This window comes from Protopterus annectens, chromosome 2.part1, assembly GCF_019279795.1.
Source record: "Protopterus annectens isolate FY-2018-M chromosome 2.part1, PAN1.0, whole genome shotgun sequence".
In the NCBI taxonomy this organism is placed as follows: Eukaryota; Metazoa; Chordata; order Ceratodontiformes; family Protopteridae; genus Protopterus; species Protopterus annectens.
This window is the reverse complement of record NC_056729.1, coordinates 1462219447-1462240044: the sequence shown is the minus strand read 5'-3', so window position 1 is coordinate 1462240044 and position 20598 is coordinate 1462219447. Positions and strand designations below refer to the sequence as shown.

The following is a 20598-nucleotide window of genomic DNA, read 5'->3' as shown; positions in this document are numbered from 1 at the left end:
GGTTGCCTGTGTACATGAGGCAGTTACTGCATTGGCCCAAGATGCCCAGATTCATCAGGTAGACAGGAGAAAACACTGGGGGCTGACCCTTAGACATGCCTGGATAGGTGCTTATTTGTTAAGTACTAGAAACTGTTTTCCTCTAGACAGTGAGGAAAGTTGAGTGCTGTAGTAATTTGTAGCTTATTTAGTGCTTACAATAAGTTCTGAACAAGTGCTGAAACAAAAAACTGGCTAGTTCTAAGAAATAAAATTAAGCTAGAAGGCTTCCCTCCAACACAGAAAGGCTTGGGCCCTAGAAGCCTACAAATAGTCCTGGACACAGCAAATCTATATCCAGGCTAGACTACCCACAGGAAAGGCAGGAAACAAGCTTAGAGCTTTTTTTTTTTTTTTGTAGTAGAAAGAGAGAAAGGAGTAGCAGAAACTAAGCTGATTGGCCTTCTCAAATGTTCTCCCTGTACTGGGTAGAATGAGGTAATGACACTAGACTGGGAGGAGGGTCCCAGATCAAATTTACACTAGGGGCGGGCAACTGCAAAGCCACCAACTATAAAAACACTATACCAACAGGGAGGGTGGGAAACAAACTGTAGAAATGTTTCTCACAGCTGAAAAGCAGCAGTGAGCCTTTAAATGACATTTTTAACAGCTAAAGGAGCCTCTAGAAAAAAGACCTCAAACAATTCTCTCTCACTGAAATGCCTGATGGCTTTGGCTAAACCAAGATGTCCCTGAATATGTGCTCAGACACACAGCCTCCACAAACACTAGGCCCAAATACAAGCCTGAATATGGAAATGCTACAAATATCCCCACTACTTAGAAACAAACTGCAAAAATGTTTCCCACAGCTGAAAATCAGCAGTGAACCTTTAAATGAAAGTTTTAAACAGCTAAAGGAGCCTCTAGAAAAAAGAGTTTAACTGCAACAAGTTATCAGAAACAAACAACCCAACAGATGCTTAATAAAAGTGGACAATTTCCAGTTAATACCTCACACAGTGAAACTAGCTAGAAAAATACACAGTACTATAAATAACAAAGAAATAAAGAACAAAATAAACAAAAAACAGGATACTTAATGTTATATATTATAGCTCCGTGTCTGCTCGGTGTCCTTCCTTCGATTAGCTCAGTGTGAAGTCTATTCAGTGTTGCAGTCATTACATTTGGAAGTTATCTGCTTGCAGTAGCCCTCAGTCGGCACGATTAACAAAGTCTTGGGTCCTACGTTGGTTGCTGTCTCTTCTTCCATGACGTCAGGTCGTCAGGGGTATAAAACATGCAGCCAACGTCATTACATCAGTTTTTCTTGCCCCAGATGTCAGGTGCCCCCCTAATGGGAAGTAATTATATCTATAAATATACAAAGTTATACCCCAAACAAAAAAGCAAATACACCAAAAAGCTTTTAAGCATTGAAAAGGGCAGAAAAGGTATAGGCAAAAAATATCAGGGGGCTGGAGGGAGGGTAACCAGGACTGCAACAGTGAATACACTCGAACATCTACATTTATGGTAAGTGTACACAACTGTACTATGTTCTTCGTGTTTCACTGCTGCAGTCATTACATTTGGGTAGAGTCCCAAAGCTATGGTTGGGAGGCTGGAGCTAGACAGCAGTAGGATCGGCTATGAGGCCCTGCAGAACTGCAGTGGCAAAGCCTGCCCTGGATTTAGAGTAGAGTGGCAGATAATGCTTTGTAAAGGTGTGCACTGAACTCCCAAGTTGCCGCCTCTAAAATGTCTCTGGTAGGTACTCCCCTGAGAAAGGCTGCTGAAGTGGCTGAAGCTCTGGTGGAATGTGGCCTAAAGCCCTTAAGCACTGGCTTGCCATGGTGTAAATAGCAGGAACGAATGCAGTGGCCTATCCACTTAGAAATAGTCTGCTTTGAGATAGCCTTTCCTTGTGATCCTGCAACATATGCCACTAGTAATTGTTCTGTCTTCCTGAAAGCTTTGGTTCTGTCTAAGTAGAATCTAAGCTGTCTGTGTACGTCCAAAGAATGCAGAATTCTCTCCCCCTTGTTCTGTGGATTTGGATAAAAAGTTGGCAGATGAATAGTTTGGTTAAGAGCCACACTGGACACCACCTTAGGCATAAATGTTGGATTTGTCCTCAGAGAGAGACCCTGTCTGAATGAAAAATGATACAAGGTTCCACAGCCATGAACGCCTGTAGCTCTGAAACTTGTCTTGCAGAAGTAATTGCTAGGAGCAGAGCTACTTTCCAAGATAAAAACTTTATATCAGCAATAGCAGTTGGTTCAAAAGGAGGCAGGGTGAGTTTTTCCAAGACATAGTTAAGGTCCCATGCAGGTATTGGTAATCTCCTTGGAGGCCTTACATTTTTGGCTCCTCTGAGGTACTGCTTTAGTAAAGAATGACAAAAAATTGGTGGCTCTGTATTGTAATAAGCCAAAATGGCAGAGGAATGAATTTTAATTGACGAGAAAGATAGGCCTTTGTCCAGCATCTCAGTTAAGTATTGCAAAATCTGAGGAATATCTGGTAGAGCTGTATCAGTTCCTTATACCTGGTTCCAAGCACAGAATCTCTTCCATTTTCCAGCATAAGACTTTCTAGTACTAGGCCGTCTAGCTTCCAGAATGACATCCATCACAGCTTTACTGAGAGGTGTATTTTGTATGATTACATTATCCGCCATGCTGCCAAGTTTGAAATCCTGAGTTGGCTGTGCAGGATTTGATTGTTTTGCTGGGATAGTAGATGAGGTATTTGAGGTAAGGTCCAAGCTGGGTATAGAGAAGTTCCTCAGGATTGGATACACCTACTGGCGTGGCCAGTCTGGGGCAATCAGCATCATCGCTGGCTTCTCCTGTCTGAACTTTAGGAGTACCTTTGGGAGGAGAGGCAGTGGAGGAAAGGCATATACTGATAGGGTGTACGCTTTCCATGCTTGTCTGTGATAAGTCCTTGTGCAGAATCTTTTTAGTTGGTAGTTGTGAGGGGAGGCAAATAGATCTATGTCCAGGCATCCCCATTTCCTTGTTATCATGCTGAAGCTTCCACTCGTGGGGATCCATGAGGTTTCTGCTTAGTTCGTCTGCCAGAGTATTTTCCTTTCCTGGCAGGAATTGTGCCTGCAGATGTACTTGGTAAGTCAAAGCTGTGTCCCACAAGGTCATGGCTAGTCTGCAAAGGGGGGTAATAATGTGTGCCCCCCTGCTTGCTTATATACCACATGACCGTGGTGTTGTCTGTCTTTATCAGTAGTTGTCCCGGATGAAGTAGGTCCTTGAAGACTATCAGGGCATTTTGAACAGCTAGCATCTCCTTTTGATTGATATGTAGATGCATTTGGTTTGAGGTCCATGTTCCCCGAATGCATCTTCCTGCCATGTGGGCCCACCAGGCATAATCTGATGCATCCGTTGTTAGTGTCTGCCTGGCTGAGGGTAATGTGAATGGCTGTCCCTTGCTCTGCTGACAAGCCTTTGCCCACCATCAAAACTCCTGTTGCAGACAGGGAATGAGAGTAATCATTGTTTCCAGGCTGTGACAATGTTGAGTCCAAACACTTTTTAGGTACCATTGAAGTTTCCTCATATGCAGTCTTGCATATGGAATTAGTAGGATGCAGGATGCCACAAAGCCCAAAGCCTGCAGAATTTTTCTTGCAGACAACTGGGCCTTTGTTGCCAACATTTTGAAAGAGGTAGTCAGTTGCCTTTGCTTGTCTGGCGTGAGATGTACCGTCTGGGCAGTTGTATTCAAGCTTGCACCCAGGAATGTTATCTCGAGAGGGTACTAGTTTTGATTTTTTTTTTGTTGACTGTGTACCCTAGGCATGTTAGGAGTCTTTTCACAAACGCCAGATGTTGAAGAAGAATGTCCTTGTTCTCTGCTTGAATTAGACAGTCGTCCAAGTAAGGATATATTTGTATTCCTCTGTCTGCAGAATGCAATTACTGGTGCCAGGCAATTTGCGAAGACCCTGGGCGCAGTAGATAAGCCAAAGGGCAGTGAAGAGAATTGTTAATGCATTGAACCAGCCTTGAATCTGAGGTATCTTCTGCACAACTGTCTGATTAGACCTAGAAGAGGCATACCTGCATGTTCCAAAGTCACAAGCCAAGCATTCTTGCCCAGCATGGGCAGAAGCTGTTGCAAGGTCAACATTTTGAATTTTGGAATATCCAGGGAAGAGAGTCCTCAGCATCAGAATCCTCATAGGTAGATAAGGGTAAATCCTGGTCAGAGGAAACAGAAATTTCAGAATCCTGGTCAGAAGTACCATAAGCAAACTCAGTCCTAGGTCTCTTAGAGGGGGAAGGTTGGCTTCCCCTGATTAAAGTAATAAGATCTTCAGTCATTCTTATCATTCGCTTTTTAGGCATAGAGGCCTGACCATGCAGTCTGGGCATCAGTTTTCTACGCATGGTTCGAGTTTTAGGCCTTGAAGAAGATGGCATCGGTTTAATATGCAAGTCAGTAGGGCCTGAATACACCCTCAGAAGCTGGTGCCTGCACAGTGGCTCCGGACCGATCCAAGGTAGAGACATCCACAGGTTCCACAGCTGAAGCATCTCGAGGCATACCGGACTCTGAATGGGTCTCAGTAGAGGCCTGCGAATCTGAAGTAGTGGGCATCAGGGGCTGTGAAAGCGCCTCACTGAGTATTGGCAAACTGGGCGGCCTTGTCCGTCTTTATCTTTGCGTTTTTTCGGAATGTCGGTAGTCGAATGGCTTGCAGAAGACATACAAGGATAATTGAACCGTGCATCAAAATATTTAGAAGCACAAATATACCGACTATAGACAGTTCGTGGTTTAAATAAGGCACAAAACCGACAGCAAGGTACGTCGTGGTCAGGGCCTAGGCAAGGAATACAGTAAGAATGAAAATCTTTATGAGGTATTTGCTTTCCACAAGAAATGCAATTATTTACTTTTACTGACATCGGTTTAGAGCAAGAAAAAGTTTCCCCAAAGGGTACTTCGCTTTTAGTTGAAGACTTCGGTTCTGAAACTCAAAAATGAAAATTTCAGGAGTCGTCCGACCGGCACTTGCGAACTGCTTCGGGCACCGCACGGCAAGAAAAACTGGTGTAATGTCATCGTCTACATGTTTTATACCCCTGACGACCTGACGTCATGGAAGAAGAGACAGCAAACAACGTAGGACCCAAGACTTTGTTAATCAGGCCGACTGAGGGTTACTACAAGCAGATAACCCCCAAATGTAATGACTGCAACAGTGAAACACTAAGATCATCACACTTTTTTGAGTCTCAGGTTGCCAGAATGATTTTTCAAAAGCTGTAGTAATCTAGACATGCAGTGCTGAATTGTGGCTGAAATACATAGCAAGGCTTTCTGAAGAACTCTGGACTTCTGCAGTCACCCATTCACATGGCATTAAGCCTGTAAAGATGCTATGGTTGAACAGTGACTCCAGTAGCCCTGAGAGGTCATATTTCAGGCTATTTAGTAGGCATCCTGGGATATTATTAGGGCCACTGAAGTGGTCTGGCCTTATAGAGAGCATCTAAGCCTGCTCTCTGCTGAGAGTTGGAGGGATTACGTTAGATGTTATTTCCGGGGGGGGGGGGGGGGGGTTCCTGGAATGCTCTGTCTACCTCAAAATTTGCTTTGTTGGACTTAATTAGTCCTCTTAGTTACCTGTTTAGTTTGATGACAGTTTTTATCTTCTTTGGTGTTACGCTTCCTAATTTTAACTACGACCTTTTTCTTTTGTTATACAAATTGTTTAACTTTAGATTCTACCAGGGTGGTTTGTTTTTTGAGTTAGTTTTTGGCTTATGTCTGGCGGGCACAGCAGCCTGCATGGAATCAATGACATGGTCAAAACTGCATAGCTGTCTGCATTTTCCAAGATGAGGAGAACTTAGAGGGAGTGCAGCTTCTTGTTCAGAGTCCTGTCACTGAGCAGTAGTATAGTACCATTAGACTTCCTTGGGTAGATTTTGCTATTTTGGAAGGTTTGTCAATTTGGCATTGCCTAAAAAGGCACCACTGGGAGGACAACGTTTTAGCCAATATTCGAAAGCCTAGAGGGGGACAGGTGCAGACCATTCCTGGCAAAGCTACGTGGCTTGTTAACTGTGTGTTTGCACGATGACAAAAATTGTATCCCCCTAGAATAACTCTAAAAACTAAGCCTATTATTTAAGTCAATAATCTCCTGTACATATTGTGAATTAATCATTGGTAAAGTTAGAATGCTGCTCAATGCTGGGCACATACCAGCCTGTGACACAGAGTGGTCTATAATGCCTCTCTTCATGTAGTCTAGGGAGGTATGCCACAAGTCATTTACACCTACACAGACTGACTGAATCATACTGCTGCCTGTGGTGCAATGACGGAGTTCATGTGTAACTAGGTGGATCATGGTCCTGATTGGGAAATGACCATTATTTTCTCCTTGTTTAGCCTTGTGAGTGGGGAATCAGTATGTCAAGCAATGGAGTTCTGTATGAGTAGAGTCCTGGGTGGTGTCCTGACTTGCCTTATGGGCTTGGTAAGACTCCAATGGATGTGGCTACATGTGTGCTTTGCTGAGGATAGTTTTTGCAGGCAGAATGTCTGGGAGGTCTTTGGGAAGACTGCTGCTTAGTGCCTCAGCATAAATAAGTCTCTCTGTGTGGTGCGTGCTATGTTTGTTGTGTGTAGTGTGTCACTGATAACCACATTGTTATGACGAGTGTTTATATGAGAGTGTTTTGCCTCCAGACACATTGTGTATATATGCCTCTCTCATACTGAATTTGCTTCCTTGAGGATTAAATGGTTGCCAGTGAACATTAGACAATTGTTACATTACCTCAATATTTCCATATCCACAAAATTGGAAAAGTATATATCCATTATGTCAGGTCCTTTATTGAGTGAGATACTAGAGTGTAGTGCACAAGGGGTACCATAACACCAACTGATTTACCTGACCTCATTAGGTGGGATTCTGGTTCCAAAAGGTCTTCCAGGCCTTTAACACTAATAACACAACCCTCAAATTTAAGTATGTTACATGCAACCACATTTCAAAGGGGTTTCAGTTTCTCCTAATAAGGTCTGCCTGAAATCAAGCAACCCACACTACTCGTAATGCACCTGTGATCAGTAGCAGAACAGTCAGAGTAAGATAAACAAAAGGAATGCCTACTTCATGGTTGATGGAAAACTCACACCAATCCAGGAAAACAGTGTCAAGATTCTGACACCAGGAGTGAACATAAAGGGGAAGGAAAGATGACTCTGTGGTCAATTACATAGTAGTGTTCAATGCAGCACATTCATACAGAGGCAAGCCAACGGGATAGAAAAAAAGAGCCATTTAAGATGGTCACAGCCTCAACCTTAACAGATGCAGTGAAACACGTGCACCCATGTAGGTATTTACTGATTTATTATATTTGTTACTTGGATAGGTGGGGCTGGTTCAAGAAACCTTTTTCAGCTGTGACCTGGGTATGTAATAAACAGTAATACAAGCAAATGATTGAGTCAGACGAGGCAATACTTTTAACACTAACATAAAACAATGTTTCAGCAATCAATCAGGAGTTAAGAATTATATAAATGCAAACAAAGAATTTACAGTGCTGTAGCCAGCACTCCAGTATACAAAAACAGAACTCCCATACGTGAGCATATATATTATAATCTATGAGCTAACGGATATGCTTAAGCATACATATCACAATCCATTATTCTATACAATCTTCTACACCAAACTGGCACAAGTGAGAATGTATACAATAAAGGAAAGTATGGTAAAGAAGGAAGGAGGAGAAATGAAAATTAACAGAATTGCTCATGCTGATGGTAAGTCCCAGCAGGCCAATAGCTTCTGTTCAAGGAAGAACTGAGGCAGTATTCACACAGACTAGGGGAAATCTGGCCAGGGCAATGGGGATGCTCCTCTATCCCTTTTAAGTGCTGTGGGATCATTTACATGCACCTGAGCTACCACCAGCTGAGACATAATAGGATCTCTTTTTAAAATCTCATCTGATGGATGGCACACAAGAATGCAGTGACAATGGAAAAATTAATCAAAGCACCTAGTGTGGGGAAAGGACTCTCAGTCTTTTGATCTTTCAGCACCAACGATAAGTGTAATACCGATCAAGTCGCTGAACCTAAAGACAGACTGATATGGTATTAAATACATGAGTGGGAGTTGAGGGTGTAAAGAAAACAAAGTTGCATATCAGGAAAGGGACAGACAAAATTAGGCAATATGGATGGAACAAGGTGGCTTGTAGTTATGGCTCAGTAATGAGAAGTGAGGGTAGGGTTTGTTTGGGGAAGGCAGGGAACAAGACTGCAGGGAAAAGGAAAATGGGATTCAGTTGCAGCATCAGTCAAGTAATTACACTGGAAGGGTGCAACTGTTTGCACAGCTTTATGGAACTGTGGAATATTGGAAGAAATGTGAACTACAAAGGGCAAGAAATTCTAAACTCCTTGTTTGCTGTTGGGGGGGGGGGGTCTGCAGATTTAATGAACCCTTGATACATATTCTAAGTACCTGAGAGACAGGGACAGAAGTCACACTATAGTAGCAATGGCAGCACAGAATAGGAGACTGTTCCCTTCGGTGACTGAAAGTGTACTACTCGAAGAATGGGCCATTATCAACACTAAGGAGTTCAAATCTCTGAATCTGGGATCCCACTGTTTAAGGCAAGAATCAACACTTTTGAATGTCCAGAACTGGTCCTATAAAAGAAAGCATTAGACAAAGAGTGGTGAGATTACCTTCCAGTTGAGATAAATTTCCAGAGACTAATGAATAGGCAAACTGCAACTTCCAAGTCCATTTCTCCAAGACTCCTGCTTCGTGTACACCACTGAACAATCTGGGTAAAAGAAAAGCAGGTTTACAGGCTCAGAGGCAAGTACTAGTCTAGCTGCCCTTGCAGGTCATTTTAAGCCTAGACAGTTTCCTTTTTTGTGTTAGAATTAACTTATCCCATTTGGTTAGAGACCGACCTTACCCATCGGATCTATATTAATTCCACAAAAATGTATTAAATACGTCTTCCATGAACACCAATCACCTAAATTCACTTCAGCAAACAGCGGAATTTTCCCCACAGTTTGCAAACACTTGGCCCACCAACCGTCTGGAAGAAACACGGACTAAAGCAAATTCACCTAAGTGGGAGGCTTCTCCCCCACACCCCCCTAACTATATATACCAACTCTGAGATCACACTGCAGTGGGGAAAAGGGGAAAGTTGAGATGATTACTTGGGAGGGTGGCCTAATGGTTAAGGTATTTGCCTTACAAACACAAGGTACAGGGTTTGAGTCTCACAAAGGATGATTGGCTCGGCTTAAAATGGCTCGCAAGGGCAGTTGGCCTAGTACTAGTCTATGAACCTATGATGGCCAAGTGTTTGCAAACTGTGGGAAAAATTCCGCAGTTCACTTAAGTGAACTTCGGCAGCTGGTGTTCGCAGAAGATGTATTCGATGAATACATCTTTCGCTGAATTAATACAGACCCTACCCACTCCATGGTCAATAATTACATACAACACTTTCTGAAAATAAATGGGGCACCTATGCATGGGATAAAGCATTTAGGAGCCGTCTCTGTCCAGTAGTAGTACAGGGGCTGCTGTTCTGGGATAAATTTTGTTTACTATCCATAGATCTGAGCTGCACTTGAATATGGACAGGCATGAACCTTGTTTTACGCGGATGGGGAGTCTGTTCCAGAGAAGTGGTACCCTCTGAGATATACTTGTCCCTCCAAACCATTCTGTTGATGCTGCATAAGAGTTGCAATATTACCAAAACTTCCTCCTGCACACTTGTGAACTCTGCAGGTACAGGAAATGCCAGAAAACAGCACTCTGTATTGAAAGTTGAGTGCTCCCACAAAGAAGTGAAGAATGACCTTATGTGGTCTTCATATGCTTGCATGCAAATAAGCATCCATCATGTCCACAGATACCATACAGAAATCTCAGTATCCCAAGACTACAAGGTATCAATGTGAAATCTCACAACTGATGAATTGCTGCAGTTGCTGGTATCAAGAACTGGTCATACATCTCACTGACATTTCTGGGAGGAGAGAAAGCTGGGAATGCAGTGCATCAACTTGTTCTCCAAAGGGCATTATCTCTACAGCTCCCTTTGGTAGCAGGGAGTAGAAGCATGCAGACAACACCTGACAGCAATGCAAATATCATATTACATACATACACACATTATACACTTGCATAATATATTGTGTGTGTGTGTGTGTGTGTCTACCCAAATTGGGAGCAAACAAATGAGACAAAAAAATATCCCCAAACATGAAGTTCCAGGGATTACCTCTTTAGACACTGGAAATGATGCAGACTATTGCCTTGGCCTGCTTCATGCATCCTTACGTTATTTCTTACTCTCTTCTGCCTTTCACCAATGGGCTGACCACCCAAGCTAGTCTCTGAGTTGGGAACCTGCAGTTAAAACATGTATGTGAATGATGACATAGGCCTCAACCTTCTCTCAGCGATGCTTGCAAGTGGACAGGTTCAGACATTCACTTAGAAAACCATTCAGCATTAAGATGGCTTGCTCTGTGGCATTGAAGACTAGAGGCCTGAATATGTGCCAGCTGACTCAGACTCAATTGGCTGTTTGTGGACTGGAGAAGCCTACCAGGAAGGGAGACAGGTAAGGAACTGGTCAACTCACAAAGGAGGGGTGGGGATGTATGTTTCAGGATGCACATACCTTTACTGATCCCTCATGGATATGGGACATGTGAAAGTATCTGCTTACAAGGGGGACAGGGTTTCTAGGACACTATGCCACCTGCAGAAACAAGCGTAATTTCTTGCAACGTCTACTGGATGCCCACTTAAACACAGCTGAGTAATACATAAAGAAGGACAGCAAGGGTCCAAATGGGGGGGGGGATCTGCTCGAATAGACTCCTTCCAGATATAACCATGTGCAGTGTAAACTTAAAAAAAATACATTCACAAGAAAAACAGAATATTAATAATGACACATAGCTGCACAAGTCTTATAATAAACATTATTTGATTAGACTCTGATAAAAATATTTACATTTACAGTAATTGTAAATGAAGTACTTCACCACTGTCAAAGAAACGTTCGCAATGTGCAGCACACATGAAATACCAAAGAAGATTCTTAAATATGTAATCTTTTATACTTGTAAGATGACATCCTGGAAGAGTATCCATATGGCCACCCTCTGTAGATGGTCCCCCAATCAGTGAAAAGATAATGTGGTCAAGCTATGTTCTAGAGGTAAAGAATCAGCACAGTTTAAGCAAGACATACTGTGAAAGTGTTCAGCTTCATATGCCACATTCTTCTGCAGTGAGACAAACCAGAAGTTGTCTCTAACACCAGCGTTCACATCAGAGAACTGCATGATGACTCATTAGGCTGCTGTCCAAGCTGCCATAATCCTTGGAAATGTGTATGCTTACAACTTGTGCAGTTATCCCAAACAAAGCTGAGCAATTCCCAAGGACTACAGATGAAAAATGGCAGCAGGCAATAAAGTTAAATAAAAGAATGAACAGGTTAGGGTAGGTGATCTTGAAAAGCCTAAACATGCATCGCTATAAAACTAATGCAAAGGTTATACCAAAGTGTCTAATACTTGTGCAAACTCCAAATATATGCCTATTCATAAAGTCTAAGGTTAAGATATCCATGGTGGTCATGTGTTTTGCTCGTTTTCTCACTTACCTTTTTGCATCAGGCATGCAGTGCCATGTTGCACTCCGCATACACAGGGACCATTTTTTAATTCAATTATTGTACAGCTATGTTTCCTTCCCTGTGATAACATCAACTAAACATATCCCTTGGTGACATCAGCCCATGGTTAGTGTACAGATGTCCATGGACCTGAGGAGGCACACCACCAGGCATGCAGGCATGGTAGTGCATCCATTAAAGTTTATGGACATATCCCCACACTGGAACTGTGGTGATAGCACCAATGGATAAAGTAGTTGTACTGGGGACCATTTCTTTATAAAAAGTTCATAAAACATTTTACTTAAAGTATATATTAAGAAATGGGGAGTGCTGGGTGGATGCATTGCTGCACTTAAGCCACCACAGACTGTAAAACATGTGTAAAACACATTACTGTAGCAATAATGAAAAATGGACTCTTGGAAACGTGATGGATTTTGAGATGACTAGAAACTCAGCAACAGCATCCAGTAACCTGTTTAACTCTTCGCTTACCTTCTTATTCTGTGGGGGTTCATCCAATAAGGCTAAGGTCTGAGCAAATTCTTCATCTTCATGTAGCTGCCTTTCAAACTGTGAGAAAAGAAAAATCAGTGAAATAAGTAATTTGTTAGTATTATGCAGCTGGCTTCAAAGCTGTGCTAATATATGAAGGTACTTCCTCCCAGTTCTGAAAGCTGTTACAGATCCTGACTAACATTCACAAACAATGAACAACAAATGATACTTAACAATTTACTGAAGTGCATTACATTCTTAAAATTGCAACAGAATTTGAACAGCACATCACTTTAGCAGAGCTTATGTAAAAATATTCACCATATCTGAAAATCTGAAAGGGACTTTAACTGAACAGTCAGAGGAACGTGTTTCTACAATGGCTAAGCAGCCTGCTGTACACATCTCAGTGTCCAAGTTTAAAACAGCCACATAAGCATCTCAGCACCAAGGTTAAGGAGTATACTCATAGGTTCATAGGTGTATTACTAGGCCAATGACCACTTGGGCCCTTATAAGCAAGCCATGAAAGCCACACAATCCAAATGTGACCTGGTTCTATCATTACCTGGAACAGCATGTGATGAAAGGACAAGTGGAAATAAGAGTCTGGTCTGAAAGATGAGGAATTATACCCTAGAAAGGAGGAATTTCCACAGACTGCCATTTGTAAAGCTTGGTGAAGGACCTGAAACTATTTGTTATAAAAGAGAAAAGTGGAAATTCAGACTTTCTTGAAGGGAAACAGAGTTGGGGGGGGGGGGGGTCCATTGAATAGTCACTCTGACCTGTTGGATTTTCCTTGGTTTTGGAGGTTCCAGAATTCTTTGTAATTTTTTTGTCATTTCTTCTTAAAACACTTACCTTTTTATTTTGTTTTTTTTTTTTTGACAAAAAAGGATGAAGGGTTAGAGAATTCCTTAGAAAATTTGGAAAAGGAGGGCTTAAAAAGCTTACGAGGTTCCCTATCAACTTACCACTTACATCACACTTTCTAATCACCTCTGCACCACAGGAACCAAAAAAAAACGAAATCTTTGTCCAAAAGAGAATTTAAAGTCTCATTTACAGTAATTTGGCAAGGCAAACCTCATCAAAACAGTATCAGTGATCATAGCCATGAAAGCAGTATCAACTGAGTCATGACACTGCAAACTATGAGCAGTGCTTGTACCAACTGAAGAAACTAAATTAAAGCATTTTCCTCAAACAGAAACTGCAGAAAACATTCCTCATACTATTACAATTAGGTTCAAAGGTATTTACTAGGCTAACAACCACAAGGGCCTTTTTACACCTAGCCATGCATCCCAAATCTCTGACAAGTTCTGATACCCTTGATAAGTGTAAGTATGGGCCTGGGAGATGAACCATTTATAGGTTACCTGTGTCCATTAGAGAGACAGGTGCCAAAACCAGGGATGACTTTCCAGTTTCCCACCCAATTGTCCGAGCTGCACTTGAATTGGGTTAGGGAGGAACTCTGCTTCACATGGATGGGGAGTCTGTTCCAGAGACGGGGTACTCTCTGTGATACATACCTGTCTCTCCAGCAGGTCCTACTTGTATCACAGGTAAGGTGCAAGTCTTTAGAATGGGTAATTCTGGAGCGGTTTGTTTTGTGGATATGCAGAACGTCCATCAGAGTGAGGTCTGACAATGCCCTGTATACCAGGCTTAGATCTCCCCTCAAAAGCCTGTAGAAGACTAAATACAAAGACAGGGCCTTGAGGCAGTCTGCATTGGACATATCTTACGCACTATATTCTCTTAGTGGGGAACCTCTGTGGACGTTCCAATTGTTGGATATGCCTAGTTAGGTTAGGTACATACTAAAGGGGGCACTGTACTCAATGACAGGTCTGATGAATGCCGAATACAGTGGAACAATGACTTCCTTGGACTTAGAAGCCACACCTTTGTTTATAAGTTGCGCAACATAAAATGATTTCCTCACCATTGTAGACACGTGATTATCAAAGGCTAGATTATCTGTGTGTGTCCCCAGGTCCCTTACTACTGGGTCAAGTCTAAGGGGTGTGTTGTCAATATGATAGTTATCAGGGATGGATGACTTCTCAAAGGATACTATTATGCATTTCTTGGCATTTAGTTTTAGTCCATGACTCTGACACCAGTTGTTTGTCTTTGTCAGCTCCTCCTGTAGAACATTTGTGTCAGTGTGAGATTCAATGACCGCTCCTAATTTGCAATCATCTGCAAATTTAGTCAGCCAGAGACCAGTGACATTGCCCTTGACTTCTGAGAAGTAAATGCCAAAAAGCAGTAGTCCAGGGACTGATCCCTGAGGGACACCACTTTTGACTGGCCTCTTTGCAGAGGTGGACTCCCAATTCCAACTTCCTGGGTCCTGTGAGCCAGTTGGCAATCCACCGGGTGACATACGGGTTTGTATCTAACCTCTTGAGCTTGTCAACAATGCCCAAGTGAGGTATTGTATCAAATGCCTTGACCAGGTCAAGGTAGGCAGTGTGAACAATTTTGCCTTCTTCCATTGCTTTGGTTGAGTAAGCATGATCTGCCCTTGACGAAACCAAACTGGGTTGGGTCCAGTGACTGGAGGTTGATTGTATCTCTATTGATCATGTCCATGATCATTCTTTCCATGGCTTTACATACAAAACTAGTGAGACTTGTGGGTCTGTAGATGACCCACCTTTGTGCAAAGGCATGACTGTTGCCTCTCTCAATTCATGAGGCACAAAGCCTGTTTGGAGGCTACAATTAAATAGTAATTCAAGAGACCCTGATATGTCATGTTTCATGCTATTTAGAAGGCTGGGTTACTGTCTGTGCCCACTGATGCAGTATTCTTGGTCTTAGAGAGAGCATTAAGGACCTGTTCCTTAGTGATAGCAGGGAGAGTTACATTTGATATTTCCTGAAGGAAGTTTGATGGGGAAAGAGGAGTAAAGTTGGAGCTGAATTTACCAGCCAGGAGGTTTGCTACATCTGGCTCAGTATAGGTGGTTCTACTTACAATTAGCTCTGCATACAATTGTGTATTGCCGGGTCTATATTATATGCCTGAAGAACATTTTCCTCGAACACAAAGAGCGACATGTAAAGAGCTAAAGCTTTAAACCGCGAACAGCCACTTCCGCAAATTTTTTCCTAGAGAAAAAATTCACTTGGCTGTAAACACAAAAACAAACTTTAAAACCCTAATCTAGTGGGAGGCTTTGCCCCCCCCCCCCCACCACCACCACCAAATATACCAACTCTGAGACCGCTCTACATTGGAAAAAAGGGCAATTCACGATAATGGCCAAGCTAATTTTTTTCACAGGAAAAATATTTGCGTAAATGACCGTTTGTGGTTTCCAGCGTTCGCTCTTTACATGTCGGCGTTTAAGCGTTCTACGAAGACACTCTTGGAGCTTCTAATATAGACCCATATTGCCTTTGAGGTTACAGACATAGCTAAAGAATGCTTTGTGGTTGTTCTTGGCCTGGGAGGCCAAACTTATCTCAAAGTTTTGCTTTGGTAGACCTTATTTGTCCTCTGACTTTGTTTAGTTTGATGCAAGTGCTTTTATCCTGCTGGGTGCTGCACCTCTTAATTTTTGCCATGATTTTCTTCCCTCCTGTTATATAGCCAATTGATTTTGTGATTCCACCAGGGTGGCTTGTGTTTTGAGTTAATCCTGTACTTCTTCCTGGTGAGTACAGGTGCCTCTATGCAGCTATTAACATGTTTGTACATGGTTTCTGTGAACAGTTCTGCATAAACAAAAGTGTTCTGAGAGTTTATAGTGGCTTGAAATTTTCCATATCCTCACTTAATAGCAGGTTAGCCTTAAAACAGTTCAGAATAAACATACGAGTCTGACGATTCAAAATTCTGAAAATCAAAGTTGAAGCAGCATGCACTTTTCCTCCATACTTATCAATAATCTCCCCATCCTTGACAAAAAGAGTAGGATTGGAATTAACTAAATGTTTAGCAGTAGTAGGATTAATTTAAAGGTACAGCTGCTGGGACAGGTTTGGGAAGTGTATAAAAGCTTAAAAGATTAAGGAACTTTACATATTCTATCTGCCTTTTTAGGAGTAACGGGCTGGCTATAAGGAAAACTGCAGGCAGTGACCCGTTAAAGCTGACAGAATTGGAATAATAAGTGAAAGTTCTGAAAATTCCTCCTGTAACAGCTCACAGTATTTTCTGAGGGACTGAGAAACCTCATATGTTCGCTCACTGAAAACACTGGTACATTCTGCAAATAGCCCCAGTGAAAGAGAATCCACCACAGGGAAATCAGAAACTGACCTCTCCTCAGAGTCTCTATTAGAAAACTAAGGAGAAAAATGTTTATTTGTCCCTTCATCTTCCAGTCCAGACTCAGAATCTTGAAATCTCCTCAAGAAAAGAGGTATCCCTCTTTCTTTTACCAGAAACTACCTTTTAAGTTCCCCACATAACAAGTGCTGAACATACCCCAGAAATAAACCCACATGGTTGAATCAGAATATCAACAAGCTTTATAATAAAAGGAATTTAGAAAAAAAAAATTTTTGACCAATAATAAGAGGAGCAATTCCAAGAGTAATAGAGCCCTTGTCACTGAATGAACAAAAAATTGAGCTTAAAATCCAAATCCAAGTTATTCATTTATTTATTTTACATTTGTTTACCAGGAAAGTCTGACTGGGATAAATACCTGTTTTCAGTGGAGGCCCAGTGAGAAAAGCTCCACATTAACAAAACAAAATATATAAAATTATATTCTAAATATGAGAATACATGAAATACATATATTGTAAATTACGACTGAATTATTTACAATTTAAACACATAGTTCTATTTTACAATGTAAGAAATAGAGATCGTATAAACTCTACAACATAAGCAAATATCAAGCTATCCTAACAAGCGAAAAGACGACTTAAGGTAAATATTAGCAAGCAGGGGAAAAAAAAGTGTATGAACAAAAACAGCTGAAATTTAGTAGTAGTTAGGAGAGAAGGAACGATAAGGCAGGTACCCAAGCCAAAGACAATCGCAAGACATTTTTTAGCTATGTTTATAATCTTAAAGGAACAGTACAGCAATGCACTGAGCCAATTATGAACAATGTTACCTACGGGCAGATAAATTTAGCTCTAACTTTACCCTTCTCTCCTCTCCTCTCTTTCTGTCCCTCAAAATATACCAGAAACTGGCTTGCCTCCAGCTATCACACAAGACCAAGTCTTAAAACTGTTACCAAAAGCTGAAAATACTACATCAATAGGGTCTAACAATGTCCCTGGATACATCTTAAATAGCATGAAGAATGACTTAGCTGCATCCCTATAAACACTGTTTAATCTCAGACTCCATACAGGTTTTGTACTAAGTGAATGAAGAACAGTTACAGTCATTCTGCTGCATGAAGGACCTTCCACAGACCTAGACAATTACAGACCCACAAGTCTGACGATCTTTATATGCAAAGCCATGGAAAGACTTACCATGAAACTAATCAATCAGATCATGGGGAACCTCCAAACTCTGGACCATCTCACTTTGGGTTCATCAAGGGCAGGGCATACTTAACTTGGAGGATTTTTTTGTAAAGGTCACCAAAGCAATGGATGAAGGCAAAATGATACACACAGCATACCTCAACCTGGCCAAAGCTTTTGACACAATTACCCTTCAGACATAGTAGTAATGCTAAATAAAATGGGGATAAATCCCTATGTCACCTACAGGATTGCCAACCGGCACAGAGATAAGACACAGGAAATCAAAATAGGGGAAGTTACCTCCACAAAGACACCAGTCACCACTGGAGCAGCCAATGAATCCCCAAATGACTTAGCCATCCTGCAGGAGCGTTTGTACCAAATAAGCAACAGGTGTCAAAAATCATAGATTGAAACTAAATGCCAGAAAAATGCATAACTATATCCTTTGGGACATCATCTAACCTCAGAACTACCACATTGAAAATAAGACCCCTAAAAAGGTTAGCCAGTTGTTTGGGAATTTATGTGGACAGTGACCTAACTTCTGACCCACGTATCCATTGTTGTAGGAAAGTCTTTTTATACTCCACAGCTTACAAACAGAGGGATTGTGTCTAGATCTTGCCCTCCCCAATCTCTCATTAGGCCAGTGAATGAATATAATACCCTCTTTGGCATGTATCTGTCCTGACACCTGCAACAACTGGAGCACCTACACAGATAACTTATTAAAAGGATGCAAGGCCTAAACAACTTGTCTTACATGACCTGACTCAAAACCCTATCACTTATACTCAGTATCCTACAGACTGATAAGAGATTACCTGTGTCTGGCATACAAGGCTTCTTCCATCCCAATATGGATAGATTTACTGCACATCAGCAAGTCTGGGGATCAAAATCACTTCTGCAACATCAACAGAATGGTTTGGAGACACAGGTATATCTCGCAGAGGACACTGCTGCTCTGGAGCAGATGACCCATCCACATAAAAAAAAGTTCATACCTGTCCACACTACAGCGCAACTTGGGTCTATGGATGGGAAACAGAAAGGACTGCCCCCTGTAGTACAAATGGACAGAAGCAGCTCCTATATGCTTTATCCCATACAAGGGTCCCCTCAGATCATCTATGGTATTATCCTAGTTATTCTCATCATTGGTAATATATAATTAACAACCGTGGGATGGGTAAAGTCCATCTCTAACCAAAGGGGATAGGTTAATTCGTGCACAAAAAGAAAAACTAAAATGTCCCACAAGGGTAGCTAACCCAGTACATAACTATGAACCTACAAAAAGGATCAATAGCCTGAATTAAACCCTGAGCCAGACCCAGTCAACTACTTCTGTATAAGAAAATTTGAGGAGGGGAAGATAAATGTTTACTTTTCGGTTTCTTTTTGACAGGAAAAATGGGACCAACAGTGTTGCTAATGGCAACAGCAGTTTCCTCAGGGATGGATGCAACATTCTGACAAAACAGCTTGAGATGACTGTCGGCTTGGGCATGTGAAAGGTGCCCAGAAGCTTTGGAAGCTGGACGGCTATTATATCCTATGCAAGATATAACCCATATAGCGAAGGCTACTGGTGCAGGGATCAATACAATGAATATCTGCACTTGAATCACTGATGTCACATTGTGGGGTCCCATATGTCTGGCTGTCACTCAGGACAACAGGAGACAGGGTCAGGGTCTGAATGCAGAGACTATGAAATCAGCAAGAAAATGACAGTAGCATTGCCGGAACTGATGACATCCTCAAGTCTTGGTGAGTACCTTCACGTAGTAGACTCTGTTTTCACAAAATCTCACGAGGATTACACTGACACACATACATACACTATTTTATATTGTGTGTGGCATATATCATGAAGCTAGGTAGGTTAAAAAATAAAAACAGCTGGCTGCATAAGTCCCAGGATAAAAAAGTGCCCAATCCTGGTGTGCTCACTGGTGCCATAACTGGAAATGATGCCAGTGTAGAATCTTAAAGACATAGAAACTTTCCTACAATGGGGTTAGTCCAGACTCAGTGCGAGGATGCCCCTCCTCCCCTTGTAAAAGGTAGCAGTAGTCCACAAAAATCACAAAAAAGTGACATTCCAAAAAAAAGAGCCATAAAGATGACACAGTGGACTATTGAGGATCAGGAAGAAATTACATATTGTTGCTATTGTGAACAAGAAGCCTAAAATTTCCAGATAGAACACATTAAAAAACTGAGAACTTTGGAAGAAAGAAAAATACTTGCTCATGAAAAACTGTCAATCGCTTCAAATAAAAACATATGTTCATTAGTACAAATCATCCATGAAAAGTATTACACAGAGAAAAAAACTTTAGGCCACCTGGAAAAAAGCAACAGAGGAAGTCGAAAAATATAAAGAAAACCCAGAAATTTTCGAAAAGTATAAAAAAAGATTAGTAAAATCTTGGAAAGTCGGAGGATGCCTGAGGAGTGGAGAAAATGTGTTTTGGTACCTATTTTTAAGAATAAGGGAGATGGGCAGAGCTGTGGTAACTACAGAGGGATAAAACTGATCAGTCATAGCTTGAAGTTATAGGAAAGCGTAGTGGAAGCTAGGTTAAGAAGGGAGGTGATTAGTGATCAGCAGTATGGTTTCATGCCAGGAAAGAGCACTATGGATGCAATGTTTGCTCTGAGAGTGCTGATGGAGAAATATAGAGAAGGTAAGAAGGAGTTGCATTGTGTCTTTGTGGACTTGGAGAAAGCATGTGATAGGGTGCCTAGAGAGGAGTTGTGGTATTGTATGAGAAAGTCTGGAGTGGCAGAGAAGTACATGAGTGGTATGGGATATGTACGAGGGTAGTGTGACAGTGGTGAGATCTGTAGTGGGAGCGACAAATGCGTT

The 20598-nt window shown here is 41.7% G+C and overlaps 1 protein-coding gene across 1 annotated transcript in view; it reads right to left on the bottom strand.

Moving 5' to 3' along the window:
* RFC1 (replication factor C subunit 1) overlaps positions 1–20598 on the bottom strand; it is a 1497679-nt gene that overhangs the window by 1026161 nt on the left and 450920 nt on the right. The window contains exon 5 of the mRNA XM_044063570.1: positions 12240–12317. Coding sequence (XP_043919505.1) covers positions 12240–12317 — 78 coding nt within the window. The remainder of the gene's footprint in view (positions 1–12239; positions 12318–20598) is intronic.